General features: G+C 37.7%; 1 protein-coding gene across 2 annotated transcripts in view; it reads left to right on the top strand.

Annotated features, from left to right (window-relative positions):
* The window catches only part of ascc3 (activating signal cointegrator 1 complex subunit 3), a 238871-nt gene that overhangs the window by 168144 nt on the left and 48545 nt on the right, over window positions 1-22182 (top strand). For both annotated transcript variants that reach the window (XM_082150224.1, XM_082150225.1), the window contains exons 17-29: window positions 1729-1848; window positions 2094-2258; window positions 2981-3067; window positions 3170-3346; window positions 9161-9386; window positions 9602-9756; window positions 11772-11870; window positions 13110-13278; window positions 16402-16622; window positions 17451-17536; window positions 17627-17793; window positions 20433-20578; window positions 21547-21667. In XM_082150224.1, coding sequence (XP_082006350.1) covers window positions 1729-1848; window positions 2094-2258; window positions 2981-3067; window positions 3170-3346; window positions 9161-9386; window positions 9602-9756; window positions 11772-11870; window positions 13110-13278; window positions 16402-16622; window positions 17451-17536; window positions 17627-17793; window positions 20433-20578; window positions 21547-21667 — 1939 coding nt within the window. The remainder of the gene's footprint in view (window positions 1-1728; window positions 1849-2093; window positions 2259-2980; window positions 3068-3169; window positions 3347-9160; window positions 9387-9601; window positions 9757-11771; window positions 11871-13109; window positions 13279-16401; window positions 16623-17450; window positions 17537-17626; window positions 17794-20432; window positions 20579-21546; window positions 21668-22182) is intronic.

Here is a 22182-nt window from a genome sequence, read left to right as displayed (position 1 = left end):
CACTGCCAACCTCAACGCTGAGATACAGCCACACACACTGTCAACCTCAACGCTGAGATACAGCCACACACACTGCCAACCTCAACGCTGAGATACAGCCACACACACTGCCAACCTCAACGCTGAGATACAGCCACACACACTGCCAACCTCAACGCTGAGGTACAGCCACACACACTGCCAACCTCAACGCTGAGGTACAGCCACACACACTGCCAACCTCAACGCTGAGGTACAGCCACACACACTGCTAACCTCAACGCTGAGAACGCTGAGGTACAGCCACACACACTGCCAACCTCAACCTCAACCTCAACGGATCATCGCGTGTCGCCATCGTGGCTGGTTAGGACAAAACTCGGATTAAAGTTCAAATTAGCCAATGATTTACTCACCCTGAAGCCATCCTAGGTGTATATGACATTCTTCTTTCAGACGAATACAATCGGATTTATATATACAAAAATGTCCTGGCTCTTCAAGCTTGATAATGAGAGTGAATGGGTGTCTGTCTTTGGAAGTCCATCAAAGCGCATCCATCCATGATAAAAGTGCTCGACACGGCTCTGTTAATAAAGTCTTTCTGAAGTGAAACGATGCGTTCGTGTAAGAAAAATATCCATATTTGTTCTCAGCTACAATTTGTTTAAGGCCAAAAGATGTAAACTTGTTTACAAGTAAATGAAAAGCCTGTTTAAATGAACATCTCCCCTCTTGCTGTATCAGAATCTCACAGATTTCATTTATGATGTTCAGTGTCACAATAATGTGTCTTTTCCTAAGATCAAGCTGCCTCATTCTTTCAGTTTTATTATTACATGACCTTGAGAATTACTTTTTAAATACTGTAAATGGTAGATTATAAGACTATATGTTTTATGCTGGTGTATGGTATTTCTAAAGTGTTAAAAAGGAGAAAAAAAACCCATTAACAATGTATACCGAATCTAACTGAAAACTGTGGCCACAGGGCTGTGATGCAAACCAAACCGAGGATTTTTTGAACCGTTCCACCCCTAATATATATATATTGACAGAAGCACAACTAAATTACTAAAATCTAAATTTAAATTAAAATGAAGCTAATTCAAAATATAAATATTTTTTTTTATATTAGATTATATAAATCATCTCCTACTATAAAATCACAACTTGTTCTAACACTAAAACCCAAAGTCAGGCTGTCTTTTTGTCTCTAAATTGTATTTATTTTATTTGTCACTAAATTTAGTTTGCACTGAACAAGGAGTTTCACTTTAGTTTTTGTTTGTTTGCAACGGTTTGTTTTAATTTACTTTTTTTTTTAGCAAAAATATTTGACTGCTAGAATGTTTTTTTGTAATTTAATTAATGATAATAAGCTTGGAAAAGAATTAAATGAGCTTAATGAACTCATCAAGATGTTTATAATAGTAGAAGGAAAGGGCTGTTCCTGACTCCGCCACATGATGGCAGCATCTGCACGCGTCATCCCACACAAGCTCATGATCAGTTCATCCAACAGATGGCGCAGTGTCATCAGACATAAGTTGAATGTTAGATTAAAATCATTCCTGCATGTATTACGACTGTGTCTGTGCGTGGCATATCAATTATCATATTATGTCCAAGATCTCAATCACATAGTTAGTAATAGCCTATTAAACACAACCCACACCTCCAGAAAACATTAGGATTTGATTTAAAGTGCTTGAAATGTGATGCTTGCTTTATGGTTGTTGTGTGCAGATCGCTCTAGGGACGGTCACTAATGTTGATGAGGCCGTCCGGTGGTTGAGTTACACGTATCTGTACGTGCGAATGAGAGCCAATCCACTGGTTTACGGGATCAACCACAAGGCCTGTCAGGTGCTCATGCTCTCAGAATCTGCTCTTAATATTCTCAGTAGTTAAATGGCACATAAGATTCACCTGTTTTTAAAAAATATCTTTTCAGTGTAAATATATATTTATATTAGTCATAATATATATATTTATAATATAGTTAATATATATTAGTTATACAGTTATATTTTCCTCTCTTGTTATATTTTTTGTCAAATGGTTTGTTGTGAAATATTGTGATAGTTGATGATAATTGCGGTGTTGTTCAGATGGACCCGCAGTTGGAGCTCTACAGGAAGGAGTTAGTGGTGGAGTCGGGCAGAAAGCTGGATAAAGCTCGGATGATCCGCTTCGACGAGAGGACGGGTTATTTCGCGTCCACAGATCTTGGCAGGACAGCCAGTCATTTCTACATAAAGTACAACACTATGGAGGTGAGATGTGTACGGATGTATAGAGCGAGCCATTGGCTGCATGCGGTATTTTATTCTCAAAGAAAACATGACGTTAACTTGGCAAAAAACAAACACTGTATGACATTTTAAAAAGACAAATTATTGCTTTAGTCCACAATTTTAAATCTGTGATACTGAGTGTTTTATTCAGCAAGGACAAAAGTGACAGTGAATAAAGTTATACTATTACAAAAGATTTATGTTTCAAATAAATGCTGTGCTTTTGAACTTTCCATTCATCAAATAAATCTGAAAAAAATGGATAATGTTTTCCACAAAAGTATTGCGCAGCACAACTGTTTTCAACATTGATAATAATCAGAAATGTTTCTTGAGCATCACAATGATTTTTTATATTCAGCAAGGATGCATTAAATTGATCAAACGTTACAGTAAAGACATTTATAATATTACAAAAGATTTCTGTTTAAAATAGAAGTCTGTTCTTAGAACTTTCTATTCATCAAAGTATCAATACATTTATAATTTTCAACAAAAATATTTGCGCAGCACAACTGTTTTCAGCATTGATAATAATCATAAATGTTTCTAGAGCATCAAATCATCATATTAGAATGATTTCTGAAGGATCATGTGACACTGAAGACTGGAGTAATGATGCTGAAAATTCAGCTTTGATTGGCTTAATGCATGTTAAGTGCATATTTGACTGTTTAATATTCTTTCTTTACATTCCACAGACTTTCAATGAGCTTTTCAGCGCGCAGAAGACCGAAGCAGACATTCTGAGCATCGTTTCAAAAGCTGAAGAGTTTGAGCAGATCAAGGTGAGAGGTCGTCGATTCCACACACACAGAAAATGGTCTTTAGTAACGGGTAAGCGAAGTGTGTGTGTCACAGTGAGGTGTGTGTGTGTGTGTGACGCACAGGTCCGGGACGAGGAGATGGAGGAGCTGGAGAAGATGTTGTGTGATTTCTGTGAGCTTCCAGCGGCTGGAGGAGTGGAGAACGGTTACGGGAAGATAAATATCCTCCTCCAGACGTACATCGGGCGTGGGGAAGTGGACAGCTTCTCCCTCATCTCTGACCTGTCTTATGTAGCGCAGGTGAGACACTTCGGCTTCATTATACGCGCTTTAAAAGTGCCTCGTTAAACCTGCCAAATCATATGCAACTGCACATCAATTATGGGAGATTGTGTTTAGAGTCGTGTCTGAAATAATCACATAATGTTTCTCCAATTCTGACCAAATTTCATCATTTCAATGGGAATCGGCGCAATGAAGAATTTTCCCTGGCGGAGAAGCTTAATTATGCGAGTCGAGTTAAATTTTGGTGAATTTTTGTAAATTAGCTGAAGATCCACAATGGACGAGATGCTCATTCAGCAAGTTTTAGTAAGTAAATATGAACCCATCTTAATATTTATACTTGAAAAATCAATTCATTTAATAAAGCACTGGGTTTTAAAGGAATATTTCCTATTACTTACTTTCTTCCCTAGAACACAGACAAAGCGCTCATGATGCTCTTTTCCATGCAATGAAAACTGATGGTGACACCGTTGAGTACCAGAAAGGACAAATAAGACTCTGAGTTATACTTAACTGTCCTTTTTTAAGGAAATTCGTCTTGAAATGTAAAGCCGCAGTGATACACAATAAACCACAACACAACATTTGACGAGATGCACTGACGTATCGGCCAATAATCAGAATCGGCCGATTAAAGCTAGTATTTTGCGCTATCGGCCAATTGTTTAAAAACAGCCGATGATCAGGGCCGATTATATCCTGCAACTCACACTGTGTCTGTGAAGAAAATCTCTCGTGTTGAATTTAGGGCATGTTAATGTGACAATAACGCCTTAACAGTTAAAAACAGCTACATAAAGGCTTTATTTGACCCTCTAAATCACCCGTAGTTCAAGCCAGGGTTGCCAGATCTACATTTTTTTTTCCTACACCAAGCATTATTTACAGCGCCTCCCATCGCTAACAGCTTTGTGCTTTCTTCTGATGAGAAAAAAGGCTCAGCTTTCAAATTCTGTACATTTTATCACGCAATTCATACAATAAATGGCGTTTTGACGCTCTTAAATGTGACAGATCTCTGTATCGCCTCAGTTCAAGCAGCAGCGCGAGTCTTTTCTTCCACTTTAAGACAGGTTATAATCTAGAAAAACATGCATGAATATCAGAAGCTTACTGTTAATTATATATGTATGTTTGAATACCTTTGCCATTAAGAAGTGGGTTACACTTTATTTTAAGGTGTCATTGTTACAGTGTAATTATATATTTAAGTACTGAGTAATATTAAGCAACTACATGTGCTTACTATAGGGTTAGGGTAGGATTAGGGTTTTGTTGAGGGTTAGTTGAATGTAATTATGCATAATTTACTCTTATTACTATGGCAAGTACATGTAACATATGTAACAAGGACACTGTAAAGTGTTACCAAGAAGTGTTTATGAAAACTACCTTATATGTGCAACTGAGTTGTATACAAACATTTCTGCTTTTATTTTATTTGAGTGTAAATATTATATCTGGAAATAAATAGCAGTTGAATCTAAAAGTTGTTAGATAAAACCTCTAATATTATAGTGTGCCAAATGAGAGGGTTCCAACTTCCATGGATAGTTTCCAGCATTATTTGGGAGATTTTTTTTTTTTTTCCTTAAGAAAAATCAAACTATCGGCATCGGCATCACCCAATATCATTCTGAATATGAGAAATTTAGTATCGGTGCATCTCTACATTTGATGCATCACAACAACAACAAAAGCACCATTATTAAAGGGTCCATACGACACCATTTGAAGCCTAAAAAGCTTAATGTGCATAAATGTTGCATCCAACGACGGTTGGTTCTTCTGTGATCGTGGCACATTTAAAAAAGCATTAAACTGAACTCAAGTGTGGATGAGTTGAGCATTTGAGAGCGGCACAGATGAATAGACTGCGTTTATGGGGATATTTCCATTGCCGTTGTATGGAAAAGATCCATGAAAAAGAAACACGCATGCTTCAAGCAACACAAGGACTAAATTGTGAGAGATTGTGAGTGGAGTATTTTGAGTAATGTGACTGCGAGGTTAGGATGAGATGTGCTCTGTGGAAGACATCTATCCATGATATCTGCCATTCCATTACAACGGCTTCCATGTGCTCAGATAGTTGAAATCGCTGGGAGAAATTCCCTGTTTGCTCCTAATCCGGCTGATTTCAGATGTGCAGCTGGGATCCGGCAGTGGGAGGCATTTCCGTGTCAAACGTTTGTTGATTTTAAATCCAGACCTTCTCTGATGCTCGGTTCTGAGATCTCTCTCTCCGGCACCCTTCATGGATTTTAGATGTACATGTTTAGATACACACACACACACACACACACACACGATGATTCTTTGGATGGTTTTTGCATCTGTTCAGGGATCTTCCCGTCGTTCAGCTGAAGATTGAAGAGAACAGACTCGGTTCTGAGCGAAGGGTTCTGTGGAGCCAGATATTTTTTAATGATTAGCGCTAGGCAATATAGCTAAGAAAAAATATATATAATTAATAATTTTGCTCTTTCCCACCACTGACGAAAATTACCGTCATTTATGACACGTTTCCTTGCCATTGACGACTGTTTTGATCATCGTTCTTAAGTCTATGACAAAAATTATTTTTCTCAGCTTTTTGTTCAAGGTTTTTTTTTTTTTTTTTTAAAGCAAAGGCTTTGTTCTTTCTCTGTTCTTGTACATTTTCATACAACAAAATATTCTGGGGATCATGAAAGTTTTGTGAATAAGATAAAAAATGCGGGTTTTTTGGTAAACACTGGCAGGGAAAGAGTTAATAATCTTTTTGTGTTTCAGGCTTTCAGTGATATTCAAAATCATAATATTTATGGATTTGCTCTTTTTTTTTTTTCAGTGGAACCACAATTTGGACCACAATTTCAGCAACTAATGCAAAAAGTATTTAGATAAAAAAAAGAAAAAGGAAAAAATCATCTGAAGATATAATGCCATATTCCAGATGTTGTAAATATATAATTTCCAAATATTTTCTTCTGGAACCAGTTATAATGAGATGTCTATTAAATGTACAACATTAAGGTGTGGGTCGCATAAGTGAAGTTTTGCAGGCATTGTCAGTAGTGTATCAAAGCATGAAACACAACTCACACTGAAGTCACTTTCAAACCGTGCAGTTTTGAGTCCGTCGCACAAACATGTGAAAGTCCAGATCGCACGGATTACTTTTGAAATGACTGGATTTCGCCCATGAAAATTCGCTGAACAACAGAAAATGTGGGTGTACCTTTAAACTGGAGAACATAAATACCCCTAAATTACACAAATGTATACATTTATTCTGATTGATTTTAATCCTTCCCTCTGGTCATTTTGACCCGTAAAATATTTTTAAAAAGATTGAGTGTTCATTCGGAGAGGTCCAAGACCCCAGGACTTTTGTCACACTTGAACCACGAATACACACAAAAAAAGATTTATTTATTATTTATTGATCAAATCTAGTAATTTAAAGGTAAATAAAAAAATAAAAAAAGCTTTCTGGACAAAAAAAATATATAATTTTAGGGCCTCAGGTCATTTTGGCTCGCGACGGAAGGATTTGTTACAAAACGCGAGGGAAGGATGAAGGTCAAGTAGTGATAATACTAGCAAACTGTTTTCTCAAACATTCAAAACACTATTGTGTAATTAAATCTTTAAAAACTCTCCAAACTAGAAAGAATGAGTTTTTCATCCCTGACCGCACAACCCTAAAGATTCCCAATGCTCTCTGCAACAGATCAGTCCACAAACCTGCGTTCAGTGGATGATGGGACGGTTCTGCTGGGTCTCATCCAGGCTCTCGTGGCCTGTTAAACATCAGCATCTGGGTCAGCAGGTGTTCGTCCTCGCACTCGTTCATTTCTGCTCAATCCATCAGTGACACACCGGATCAGTCCATCATAGATCATCACACCTTATAGATCAAAGTAATGTAGGATTCTCTAAGCCATCTGAGCATAACTCACTCTCGACCCATCAAACACACACACACTGCGCTCTGATCTACACCGACAGCAGTCAGAGCAAACCCACATTAGTTATTCCATAAAATGTGTTCTAGATAATGAACTAAATTTAAAAGAGCCCTTTAAAAAGCTGTATCCCATAAGAAGAGAATTGTATATGACAAATCTGTTTAAAATTGCACTCGCCCGTTAGACAAGCTGTTTATAAGGTTGTCCACTGCCAAGTATCCATCATTCAGTTCCTCAACCATCTGAAAACCTCTCACTTTATTTCAGTATCCTTTATTAACTCTTTCCCCGCCACTGACGGACATTTCCAGCTTTGCGTGTTACACATCTTCTGAAAGATTACTGACTCTCCTGATCAAAACACAGGCGAAGAAGAAGCAGAAACAAGCGATATCATATATATGTAAAATAACATAATCATCAACATTAAACAACATATACATCAAAACTACCTAATATTACTGAAGAAAATGTTGAGCTATAGGACTGTGAAGCTGTTGATGGACTCGATCTACACCATCTGTGTTTCTGAATCCGATCTGAATGTAGTCTTTGACAAAAACACGATTTTCTCACATTTGTGCTCAAAATGTTTTTTTTTTTTCAATGAAACGTTCCCACATTCAAGTGTTCATAAAAAAGAGCGCATTAAGCTAGAATAAAACTGTTTTGTTAATTTGTTTAAAAGCAGAAGGTCTGTTATTTCTGATATACTGCATATTCAGATATTCATACAACTAAATATTCTGTGGGCCAAGACATTTGTGTGAAATGATCAAAAATGCTGGCAGGGAAAGAGTTAACAGACATTGTGTAGTTCAATCAGTTATTGTGTCACACTTTAGTTTGGGGAACACATATTCACTAATAACTACGACTTTTTCCTCAATAAACTCATAATTACTGCTTATTAATAGTCAGTAAGGTAGTTGTTAAGTTTAGGTATTGGGTGGATTAAGGGATGTAGAATATGATCATGCAGAATAAGGCATTAATATGTGCTTTATAAGTACTAATAAACAGCCAATATCCTAGTAATATGCATGCTAATGAGCAACTAGTTGCTAATGCATAAAGAGGATAATAGTGAAAATTTGGCCCTCAAACTAAAGTGTTACCAATTATTCAAAACAAGTAGAGTATTTCTTCATTGCATGTGTTTGCATGTCCAACAAAATGCTCTTAAAATGATCTCAATATAAGGAATTACATGCAAGTCAATAAGCAAAAAAAAAAAAAAAAGTTGTTACTTTACTTTCTGGTTTACTGCTAGTACACTGGTCCACCATGTAAGAACAAAAAATCATGACATGAAAAGTTGAAATTATCATATACGAAGTCATATTAAAAGTCAGATATAATGACATGCTAAAGAAATTGACATAAAAAGTCATAATTATGACAAAAACAATTTACATAAGTCATATATTAAGATACTTAGTCATTATGAGATAAGTCAAAATTATGAGATACAATAAAAAATAGAAATTATAAAGTCTTAAGTGTGACAAAAACAATATAAATAAAGTTGAGATACACAAGTCATATACTAATATTATAACATAAGAGTTGAAATTATGAGATAAAAAGTAAATAATTATGACATTCTAACTCAAGATGATGAGAGTAAAAGGTCAAAATTGTGACAAAGACAATTTACATCAGTCTAGATACATCTAGTCATATTAAAGTCAAGTCATTATTATAAGATACAATTCTAAAGAATTTATGCACATCTTGACGCCTCCCTTCAGCATTTGTATCCCAAACTTCACATAATAAACAGGTGGATGGAAACAGCATGTGTGTACATGAACTGGGCTCTGTTTGAGTGTGACCTGTGTGTATGTGTGTGTGTGTGTGTGTGCAGAACGCAGCTCGGATCGTGCGGGCTCTGTTCGAGATCGCTCTGAGGAAGCGCTGGCCCGTCATGACCCACCGCCTGCTGACGCTGTGTAAGGTGATCGACAAGCGCCTGTGGGGCTGGGCTCACCCGCTCCGACAGTTCAGCTCTCTGCCCTCGGCTCTGCTGTCCCGCCTGGAGGACAAGAAGCTCACGCTGGACAAGCTCAGAGACATGGGCAAAGACGAGATCGGTCAGTCTCGCACCACACACTCATCTGACCTCTCAGCTTTACACTCGCTCATAGACGGTTAAAGTCAGATGTGGTGTTTTTTATTTAAATCTAGTGTTTTTCACATGTTTCTGTGTTGGTTTTGGGCTTTAATATCATTAACCTGATATAGAAGCAATGGAAGTCTATGCAGTGTCCACACTAATTCAGTGAAACAAACGTGTGTGTGTGTGCAGGTCACATGTTGCATCACGTGAACATCGGGCTGAAGGTGAAGCAGTGTGTTCATCAGATCCCTGCCATCCTGATGGAGTCCAGCATTCAGCCAATCACGCGCACCGTCCTGCGCGTGCGCCTCAGCATCACCCCCGACTTCAGGTGGAGTGACCAGGTAACCATGGCAACCGCATCCAGGGCTTCACACACTGCTGTTAGTCTCTTGAATATCTGGATGTTCAGTTCCTCACACCAGCCGATCCCAAACTCATCCACACAAAATATTCAGGCCTAACTTGATGATTTGAGTTGCATATACAATTTCCATCCATTTGGATTACACAGTTTTACATAAACAAACTAATAAAGTTAACGTGATGCATAAGTGTCAGTCATACATAAACTGTAAGATTTCTGCTCTCAAAAACTCATGGAATAGTTTATTAATTATCTATAGGCATCTGTTTGATTTTATTGAAATAATTTTTTTTTTTTTTTTTTAAATGCATTTATTCAAATTGTTCTCTGCATAAATCTGTTGATTAAAAATCTGAAAACAATTACATTTATTCAGTTAAATAGCAGTTTTATTTTTTTAAACTACTTTTTCTTATATTACACTGAGAGAAAAACTTGAACATGTTAAGTACTGTTTGAGATATATAATATATAATATATATATACGCAAAAGCATTGACAATATTTCCTCCCCTCTCATATTTTTCCATCACCATCACCATGTCCCTTTAGGGTCTCTGTAGCTTTGAACATGTTTTCGTGAGAAATATTATGATGAGGCCCTTGGCAATTATGAAATAATAATGTAATAAAGGGATGCGCACTCTCCCCTTACACTAAACGTAATAATCACAGAAAACTCTCTGTATTTTTACATTTTCAGAAACATCACTTATTATGATTTATAATCTGTTTTCCTCATAGGGACCAAAACATGTCCCTCTGTTGGGGACATTATGTCTCCATGATGTAGGGTTTACCAGGACCACACATACACTCACTCTCTCTCTCTCACACACACACACTCATACACACGTTCACACACACACAGGCTCACAGTAGGTTCTTTAAGATCTGAAGGCATCATTGATTTGTCGTCTCCTCCCCTGTGTTTAAGAGCACAAAGGCTTGAATAGCCCAGATCTCTGTGTGTGTGTGTGTGTGTTCTCCTGAGGGCCACAGATGGGCCACTCTGAGTCATGTGACCAGAACTCCTCCAGCGTGACACCCAACAGCTGGAAGACCATCAGCACACACTAATCACCCGCCAGTGTCCTCGCTCACACACATTAACATGGCATTAACAAACATTACATAACGCTTCATCCACTTAGTACTTCATGTACCTAATATATAATGGCGTTCACTACCCCTACAGTAAGGATGCACTAAATTATGACTAAAGACATTTATAATGTTACAAAATACTTATATTTTAAATAAATGCTGTTCTTTTGAGCTTTCTATTCATCAAATAATAATAAAAAAAGACTATCACAGTTGCCTCATAAATATTCTAGATAATAATCATAAATGTTTCTTGAGCTGCAAATCATCATATTAGAATTTATTGAATTTATAGAATTTATTGTTCAGTAATGATGCTGAAAATTCAGCTTTGATCACAGGAATACATTAAATTTTGCAATATGTTTTCAGTGCATGTTGAAGAACGTGTTAAATATGGCTATAGTTCTGGTTTCTAGTGTGAATGAAGCTGTGTGATTCAGATTAGATTCAGATTCAGATCAAACAGCCCAAGCATGATTTATTCACACCATGAGCAAAGCGGAAACTCAGGTCATCCGGACGCTGAGCCGCCTGACGTTTGATACGTACAGTATATCACTCGCTTTAACGTAAAACAGTCTACAGCTCAACAGACTGTAAAGATTTCACTTACTTTTCACTCAATACGAGCCATCTGAGACAGTTATGAAGCGGTGATGGAGATCAGCAGGAGTTCAGACGAATGTCAAGTTCCTGACGGGACGTTTTTATGCTAACACTTCACAATAAGGTTCATTAGCTAACATTAGTTAACTACCTTAGTTAACATGAACTAAGAATGAACATTACTTCTACAGCATTTATTATGAAACAGTAGTGTCCACTTTCAGTCGTTCTGGCTTGTTCTGGCTCTCATGGCTCTTCTGGTGTGGTGTTGCACAGGTCCACGGGTCGGTGGGAGAGCCCTGGTGGTTATGGGTGGAGGACCCCATCAACGACCACATCTACCACTCCGAGTACTTCCTCCTGCAGAAGAAACAGGTACATCTGACCACAGACCAGCAGAAGGAGCGCTAGATTACACGCCTCACCTTTAACCGTAATGTAGCGTCGCTGTCGGGCGGAAACCTTGTGTCTCCAAAAACACCACTCTTCAATCAGGGTTCGTACAGGTGCTGAAAGGGCTTGAAGTGAAATTTAAGTCCTGGAAAACCCTTGATAACAGACATATTTATGAAAAGGTACTTGAAAGTGCTTGACTTATTGAAAGACAATAAATGTGTAATTTGATTGATTAAACAATCTTTTCATGCAAACTTAACGCTGCAGCCCGTCTGATATCGATATAGAGCCGTTTCGCATGGCTATGAGTGTGAAATTCCTCATATCCAAGTGTATGATACAGCTTTCATTCTTCAAATCATATATTCATGAGGGAAAAAATCTGTTTGAATAAGGAGAGCGATGTCTTTGTCATAGTATCCTTTTAATGGTTAGAGTTACCACAGTCATTGCATGCGCTGCACTTTATTTGTACCATTTCGTTTTATTAGTTTATTTTTTATTTAGAACTCTGATTGTAGTCCTTGAAAACCCCCCCAAAAAAATTGTGCTTAAAGTGCTTTCGTTTTACAGTATCTGTACGAACCCTGTCAATGGAAAAACAGTGTTTTTTAAATAATGTAACACTGTGTTGTCAAAGTTGATATTGTGACTTTAGACACTTGCATGTGTCATTATACAGTATTATTAACATTTGACCAAAATCAAGCTTAAATGGAGTGCTTTGAACCGGCTATTTAAGACAAATGCTAGACAAAGACACTTTTATCTGCTCATCATATACATAAAATATTAGCCTTATAATGTTTCTTGAGTAAAGAAAACGCTGTACATATTCAAAAAATCAGTTCATTTACCCTTGCAAACAAGCAGAGACTATCCAAACTGTGTTCATGATAGAGGTGGGTGGAGTTATGAGGTTTGACTGACAGCTTGAAGAGCCAATGGAGACACGAGGTTCAGTCACAAGCTCTTTTAAATCTTTTCATTGGTTAAATATTTGCAGACGTAAAGGGTGACCAATAGTAATGATTTATGAAAAAAATTTAAATGCCGAAAAATGGAGAAATAAGGTTTCTGCCCGACAGTGACGATATGCGGTTTTGTTATTGTTAAATCAGCTTCACAAGATTCATAACGGATCAGACTATAACGGATCAGATTAGGTGATGGACAGTGTGTCACGTGAGCTGAAGATAATCACATGTTCTCTGTCAGGTGTTGAGTGGAGAGCCTCAGCAGCTGGTCTTCACCATTCCCATCTTTGAGCCCATGCCTTCCCAGTATTACATCCGAGCCGTGTCTGACCGCTGGCTGGGCTCTGAAGCGGTGTGTATCATCAACTTCCAGCACCTCATTCTGCCTGAGAGACACCCGCCACACACAGGTGCGTCACACACACACACACACACACACACACAACTGAGACAACAAGCTGTCAGCAACAATCCTCCTGCAGACACTTTATTTCTTATTTAGAATTAATCACTTTAAGTTAGGGATGCACCGATATGAACATTTTGGCTGATAACCGATAGTTCTTCATATTTGAAAGCCGATAACTGATATATTGTCGATAAATCTAAATCCAAATTTTTATTTAATTTTTGAGAGCCTGATTACAAAAAGCAAAAGTCTCACCATTAAAAGCCATGTCTCAAGCACACAATTATGTTTTCATTATAATGTTTTGTAGCTTATATGACAGACTTGAACTGTATTTTCCTTTTTGAAGTGATTTCAACCATATGTCAAGCAGTTTAAAAGCATCATGTTGAACAGTGCGCATCTGAAGTGTCTCAGCTGAAGGAAATAATACATTATTTATCGGCTTTAATATATCGGCCAAATTTTCTTATCAGGCCGATAATGATAACATTAAAAATGAACATATATCAGCTAATACCGATATGGTGCCGATATATCCTACTTTACATGCTGTGTGGAATGAGTCAAATGGTCATTAGGCCTATTTAGACAGTATCATATTGGGGGCATTTCAGCATTTTAAGTGCTAGTCTGTTGTTTTTTATTTTATTTTTGGAAATGTCAGTTTTGTCCCACCACTGCAGAATTACCCACTGTTTCTTGGCAAACAACAGTTCTCAACCCAAAAGTCTTTGGCGTAATTATAAATGTGGGTTTTTGCTGCAAGCTTTTGTTTCAGAGGACTATATGTGAGCGGTGCTTCTGTTATTCCAGTCTCTAGATATGGCTCGTATTAAAGCCACTTTACTATTTTTTTTCATCTTTTAAATGACAGATTTTACGATATGATCCCTTGTGCTGTGTTGAAAATCCTTTGCTTAATTTACTTATTAAATTTCTTGTAAATCTCTCATTATAATATGTTATCACCAAAGATTGGAGTTAATCTTTCTATCAACTTGTTTTCTTTCAATTAGTGCAGATTTTCTTTTTTGGATCTGATTGACCGTAGGCCTGGATCTGAGTTTATGCACTTCAGTGTTTGAGTGGGGGGGGGGAAATCATTAAAGCTTATTCACCTTAAAAAAAGAAAAAAACTGAAGTGCATAAACTCAGATCAACGAGGTCATAATCTGTCAGTTCCACACACACAAACAAAAAGTGACAATTGAAATAACACAAGTTGATAAAAAGATTTAATCCAATATTTGGCAATAACACAGCATAACGAGAGATTTATAAGCAATTTTTTGTAGGCTGGTAATTTTTTAAAAACATCCCAAAAAACAGAAACATTATCAAAAACATTTTTGTGGAAGTTGTTACCCTGTGAGAGCAAATTCAGTAAGTTTTAGTCCAATACGATTACATTAACCAGCATTTTCAGGAAAAAGATAATCATCTCTGGGTCAAAATGACTGCGATGTATAGGCTACAGAGTTTCATTCCTGACTGTACGATAAATTGTAGTCAAGACATCCAGCCACGATTCAGCGCTGATGAAGCCAACCACACGAGAAGCAGTGCGACCCGGGACAACTCTCAGGAATCGTGTCGTATCTGTACTAGAGGTCTGCAGGGCTTTACACTGAAGCCCGAACCCGAGATCGCTTGACCCGACCGGTACGAAGTTAAAACCCAAACCCGAAATCCGTCGCTGTAAAGATGTACCTGTACACAACACAGCTTTGCAAGACCTACACTGCATGTAACCGCTGAGCTCCTTATTGGCTGAAACCAGATAATATCGTATAATATCGCTTTTTAAACATTTAAATAAACACATCGAGTGGTAGAAAATGTGTATGATATGATGTTTTATTTGACAAAGCTGATTTCTGAAAGACGCAAGAGAAATGCAGCTATTGATTTATGTTTTGAGTTTTCACTCGTCTATCATATCGCCTCTCGAGGTTTAAAACATTTAAATATACATATCAAATAGTAGCAAATGTTAATGATGCAGTATTTTATTGCTAGTACTCTTGATAAAGCTCTGATTTCTGAGAGAGACATAGACACGGCAGCGCAGCTGTTTGATTTGTGCCTTGCTCAGTTTACACTCATTCACTTCACACACACATTATTTAGTCATTTTAGAGGTTTATGTCCCCTGGCTCACTTATTATCCAGAAAACACGCGGAGTGACTGTGACTGAGGAATATGTTCCCTAATATTCAGTATAATTCGTTGCAGTGCAGCTTTCCCTGCATCATTCGGCACTGTAATACGTTTTCCCTCAGTCATTGTTTTAACTTATCGTACTTGAAAGAGTGCACAAGAGCAGGAACACAACCGCAAAACAGTTCTGTTAATATATAAATTATATATAAACATGCTTCCGCTCTCACTACTCTTTCGGCCACAGGACAGCAGACGGCATGCAATGCAAACCTTAACTACATATATCATCAAATATATATATAGTTTTTCTTAGTTACAAACCCGAACCTAAAGATTATTCATGAAATACATCAGGCTTGGGTCGGGTAACAGACCTCGGCAGTCCAAAATATTGACTTTTAATCACCATACAGGCCAAAGATCACAATAATGAACAAAATGTAGTCAATGAGTAGAGATGAAACGGAATTTCATATCACGATTATAATGACCAAAATGATCACGGTTATCAATATTTAAAAAATGTGCTGTAAATGTTCAAAAAGTACTGATACACACACGGAAATAAATGAAATTACATGAACTACATGATTTGTTTGCATGAACTTATATATATATATCACTAATAATAAGTGTATAAATTATGAATAATAATTAGTCTTGCAACGATGGCATGATTTTAAATTAAAAGGGTAGTTGGGTGACTTACAACATAAAATGTAATATCTACTAAAATGCACTCACATACTAAATGTTTAAATAAAGTTCTGATAAAAACATTTTATAAAATGATAAACCTCACATTTCTATGGAAGCTTGTTTCTTCCATGGAATAAAAAATAAAAGAGGTAAACACAATTCTGACTTTGTTTTTCTTTGCAGTTGTGAGTTTATATCTGACAATTATGAGATGAAAAGTCAGATTTGTGAGTTATAATTTGTTTTGTTTAATTCCAGAGCTCTTGGATCTCCAGCCGTTGCCTGTGACTGCACTGGGAAACAGGGAGTACGAGAGTCTATACAAGTTCACGCACTTTAATCCCATTCAGACGCAGATCTTCCACACGCTGTACCACACGGACACTAATGTCCTGCTGGGAGCTCCCACTGGCTCCGGGAAAACCATCGCTGCAGAGATGGCCATCTTCAGGGTCTTCAACATGTACCCCACCTCCAAGGTCGTGACCTCTGCTGTGTGTCTGGTGTAGGGTTGGGTATCGTTGAATTTTAACGATTTTCGATTCCAATTTCGATTCTGTTTATCGATTCCTTATTTCAATTCCAATAAGGAAAAAATAAATAAAATAGATATCATTCACATTTAGTCTTATTGCAAAACATTTGAATTTAAGCTGAATATCATAAACGAAAATCAACAGGCTAAAGAACACTTACACAAGGAACTTCTGCCTATGATAGCCTAACTTATATAAATGTCATGCATTATTAAAGAGAAGTAAACACAATAAAAATATAGCAATAGCAACAAATAGATGCAACTGAAGAAAGATACGATTGAAATAAACTGTTTTACGATTTTCAGGTACAGAAACTGTAATCAAATGTAAAATAACACTGCATTTCATAAATAAAATGTACATTACAAATATAGTTACAAAAGTTAAGTCAAGAACGAGTGAATTTTCTCTTGGTCTTTTGTTGTTTGATTAGTGTTATTATAGAGACGATAGCAGGAATATTAGGCTGCTGTCACTTTAAGAGTTGCACGGATCCAAATATGCCTGAAAACAGTGCGGTTAAAATCACATTTTCTGTGCGCATGTTTTGGATGTGTGTGCAGTACATAAAACAGCGAGCGAGTCGTCTCGTGCTTGAATTGTTTAAAGTCATATTGAAATGCTCATAAAGGAATCAATAACAGGAATCGTAATACAAATTTTATAACAAGCATCCAATTCTTTTTTGATTTTCGATTCCCAACCCTAGTTAGGGCGTAGTTTTAGTTCCTATGACACGGTTTAACGGGCATGTATCCGTGTGAACAGGTGGTCTACATCGCTCCTCTCAAAGCTCTGGTCCGAGAGAGGATTGAGGACTGGAAGATCAGAATCGAAGAGAAGCTCGGGAGGAAGTGAGTGTGTTTATAGATTCTTCTGGCAAATATGTATCTGTTATTATACCCTGACCTTTATTTGCTCATTATCATCCTCGGTGTCTCCAGGGTGGTTGAGTTAACAGGTGACGTTACTCCAGACATGCGGGCCATAGCGCAGGCGGACCTGATCGTCACGACTCCAGAGAAATGGGACGGAGTGAGCCGGAGCTGGCAGAACCGCAGCTACGTGCAGAAAGTGGCGATTCTCATCATAGACGAGATCCATCTCCTGGGTAAACGCCCTGATATATATGCAGTCTTTTTCCTTCTTCGCTTAGGGATAAAATTAGTTTGAAATGCCTGAACATTCAGACGCCGCCCACGCTGATGACCTTTAGATGAATATGGAAATATGTGCTGCACGCTTTCCTCTCAATAAAACAATAAACACACAACAAAAATTACAGCGGTGAGAAAACAGCAGTTCAGAAAGCATCTGCAATTCAGCAGTCAAGATATGTCACATTTATTTATGTAGCATTTTATATAGTTGATTTATTTAAAGGTGCAGTGTGTAATTTTTAGTGGCATCTAGTGGTGAGGTTGCGAATTGCAACCAACAGAAGTTACGGTGGCCGACAGGAAATGATGTCGTCGTCTGAGACAGCAGAGAGTAGCCAGTTAAGCAATGAGGTTTCTTTACATAGATAAATTAAGAAATTAGGTTTACTTAATTATTCAGTAAAACGATATTTTATTGCGAATATTATTGTTACTTGTTCATCATTGTGTCAGTGTTTTATTCGCTGACTTTAGCTATCTTCATTGCACGAAGAACAACATAGTGACGAAACGCGTTTGTCCGTTTAGGGCCACTGTAGAAACATGTCGGCGCATTTCAATGTAAGGGGACCCGCGGTGTATGCAGATAGAAATGACTCATTCTAAGAAAATACAAACATAACGTTTCATTATAAAGGTCTTTATTCACCACTGAAAACATAGTTATGTATTATGTATATGATGTCAACAGAGCCTCCTAAATATTACACAATGCACCTTTAAAGCAAGCAGCTTTACAGTATTAAACATTAAAAAAACATGCCAGTGTCGCTTTCAATTAGAAGTACTGGTTCAGTTTATATTTTAAAGCGGCTCTCCAGTGTGTTCATGTTTTACTAGCGTCTGACCTCGGAAGACTGAACAGAAGAAATGAACCGGAGAAGATTTCCATGTCAAAGTAGGCGGGGCCTCAGAGCCACACCCACCTATTACATCATCATCGCTACAGAGCGATGGTAGATGATGAATAGATCAAAGATGTACTTTTCTGGAAAGTTCGCTTTAGCAAGCTGATTTTGTTCGAAATGACGCCACACTAGTTTATTCTTCGATTTCTTTAAAGTATTTCTTGAAGTTTCTGCGACCCTAGTGGCACCTAGAAGCATTACAAAAATACAGCATGTTTTGCTGTGTGACGCTTCCCCTAACTCAAACATCCCAATCACAGCCCAACATCACTGATGCTCTTGTGTCTGAATGTTAGCAAATCCCAGCATCCATGTTCCAACATCTAGTGGAAAGCTTTCCCAGAGGAGTGTGTACTATTATTCTGCATCAAAGGGCGAACGAACCACGGTTAATGGCCATGCTTTTGAAATTAAATCTTCAACAAGCACATATGGGTCTGGTGTTCAGGTGTCCACATATATGTTTGCATATGTAGTAAAGCTGCTAGCAATGTGTTAAAGTCGAGGACCTTCATATAAATGAATTGGACAGCTTCAGTCCTGAACCGTGTGTAGTTGGATAAGATGATAATACCCCTATATACACGAGTATCTGCATGTATTTACACACATGTATGATTTAATAGACTGATTAAAGAGCCTCTTTCAAGACACTTATTCTTGAAGGATGAATTATTTTGGTACACACAATTCAGGACATAAAAGGAGTTCTGTTCTCAACAGGCCTGCATTAGTTTTATTATTTTATCCAGACCTACATTAATGTTTATATACATGTAAAATAAAACTAGGCTCACAATGCGAACAATTGTAGTAGTTGATTATAACGCTACAAGTGAAATGTTTGTTTTTCCAGTTTCAAACAAAAACTGAAATGCCATCACACACAAAAAAATAAATAAAAAATAAAAAATGCATAAATATTATTTTAAATCTGCTCCATGTAACTTTAAACTAAATTGCCTGTCTATTGGCCATACAAGCAAACCTTCAAATTAGTTCAAAATGGCATGGTAAACCATATGAATCGAGTGGTTTAATCCAAGTCTTCTGAAGAGACACGATTGCTTTAACTCATGAACAGCCTTTTATTCACATATAAACATTAGCACTTTTCACACATAAAGTCTTAAAAGTCCTCCTGTAGTCAATAATTACATCCCTTAAAACTCATCTTTGATCACCAAAATTACATATTTAAAAAGAATTTTCTTGAATTCAACTCGACACCCTTGCCCCATTTAGTAAACGCAGTTCTATGAATATTCAAATGAGCCCCGCCTCCACTCACTCACTCAGCTCAGAGATCCACTCGTTGACGATCACACATTGATCTGATTGGTTACAAGGTAGTTTGTGACGTCAGAAACACCAGCGATTTCAAACCGTGTTTTTGAGACTGTCTTTGGTTCACTGCAGTTTTAAGGAGAAAATACTCAGCAATGGTGTCGACTTATGAATTTACACATGGTTTGTCTTAAAGCATATTAAAAACACCAGATAGACAAACAACATTAAAAGCTTGATTTTCCCCTCAGTGAGACTTTAACTTGTAAATTACATGTGAGAGATCATGATTCATGTGTGAGCTGGAGCTTTTCAAAAAAGCCAGTAAATAATTCCTAATAATAGCGTGTAAAAATGGTATTGTTACAGTTTTTGTGTTTCGTTTGCCTTCACAGGTGAGGACAGAGGGCCGGTTCTAGAGGTCATTGTGTCCAGAACCAACTTTATCTCATCGCACACCTCAAAATCAGTCCGTGTGGTGGGACTCTCGACAGCGCTGGCTAATGCTCGCGATCTAGCCGACTGGCTGGGCATCGGACAGGTTACAAACCACCGCAACACACAACCATCTCAACGTTCACATACACACCCTTCTAACGTCACAACACACAACCATCTTAACGTTCACATACACACCCTTCTAACGTCACAACTGTATCTATTAGGCTACAATTGATGCAAGACTTGCGATATCCAAATCACTTTTGGAGGCCATCCCTAGACTTTATATACAGGCAAATTAATATTTTTTCGGGATCAGTGCTCCTTCCTCTTCTCGGATTTGAAATGATATGCAAATGATTCACGGCAATTCAGATCAAGCAAGAAATCTTGGCGTCCAAATGAGTTTTTTGTGTTTTTTTTAAGAGTTGGATGTAATTAATGGGTCTTGTTTCGGTGTAATCATGCTTCACTTTCCCCATAATGATACGGGATGAGGTCAAAAGATATTATCTGAAACACTGCACCATCATTTTCATCCTGTTTCCATTACAAATTGCCGTCCTTTCAGTCATTCTGCGTTTATATGTGTATGTGTTCGCACACATGAGCGCGCGAGGCTCTATAAATAACCAGCACCCGTCTCCCAGCATGCAGCAGCATCAGGGCAGACAGCAGTGGTTATGTAAACGTTGTTTTACTATTGCTGAAATGTCACCCTGCGAGACAGACGGGGAAGGAAGGGCTGGGGGTCTCCATAAATCTGACGTGTGCTGTTTGGACTGAGGCGTCTCTCTAGCTGCCCGATCCATTATCCAGGCCTTTAAATATGTGCACACACGCACCCAGGCCCGGGCCACTTGTGTGAGAGCGTGGTTGTGGGACAGGGGACAATGAGGGGCTGTAATTACCCCCAGATGGGCCACTCTGTCAGGCACACAGCCAGCTGGGCACTCCATCTCTCTCTTTATTACTGTCTTTCTGTGTCTTCTCACTTTCTGGCCCTGGTTTTCTTGCATTGTTTTGTGGCGCTGTCCTTATTCATCTGTCTGTCTGTCTGTATTTCAGGTGGGACTGTTTAATTTCCGGCCCTCTGTTCGCCCAGTGCCGTTGGAGGTTCACATCCAGGGTTTTCCTGGGCAACATTATTGCCCTCGTATGGCCAGCATGAACAAACCAGTCTTCCAGGGTACAATACTACAGTAACATTACAATCTCACTAAAGGGAAAAGTTCATGCAGAAAATTGAATTGTGTAATAATGTATTCAACAAGTGTTCTAAATGAAACATTTGAGTGACCGAAATTGTATCTAAAGTCCTCAAATTTCATTTGTACTACAATATATTTGGAAATTCACAAAAAAGGAGCACAAAAATTATATTTGTTGAGGAATTTTACCCAACTATGTTGACTTTTTCATGATTTGTGCTTAATTTTTTTATATATATTTTTATTGCTGTCAAATGTTATTGCTGATTTGAAATATTCTATTGAAAAACAATCCTGGCAAACAGTTTTGGAGATTTTAGTTCCGTATTGAGGGTTATGCGCAATAAACGTCCGTATTCTGTAAAACCGGTCGCGTCGCTTCCCGTTCAGGTCTTTTGTATGTTCTTCGTCAAACATAAAGCCGTTTTACTCAAGATACCTTTAAAGGAGCGAGCAAAGATAATAGCATAACTGATGTCCATTGCATATGCAG

The sequence above is a fragment of the Leuciscus leuciscus genome (assembly GCF_965113295.1).
Source record: "Leuciscus leuciscus genome assembly, chromosome: 20".
Taxonomy (NCBI): Eukaryota; Metazoa; Chordata; class Actinopteri; order Cypriniformes; family Leuciscidae; genus Leuciscus; species Leuciscus leuciscus.
This window is presented reverse-complemented; position numbering and strand designations above follow the sequence as displayed.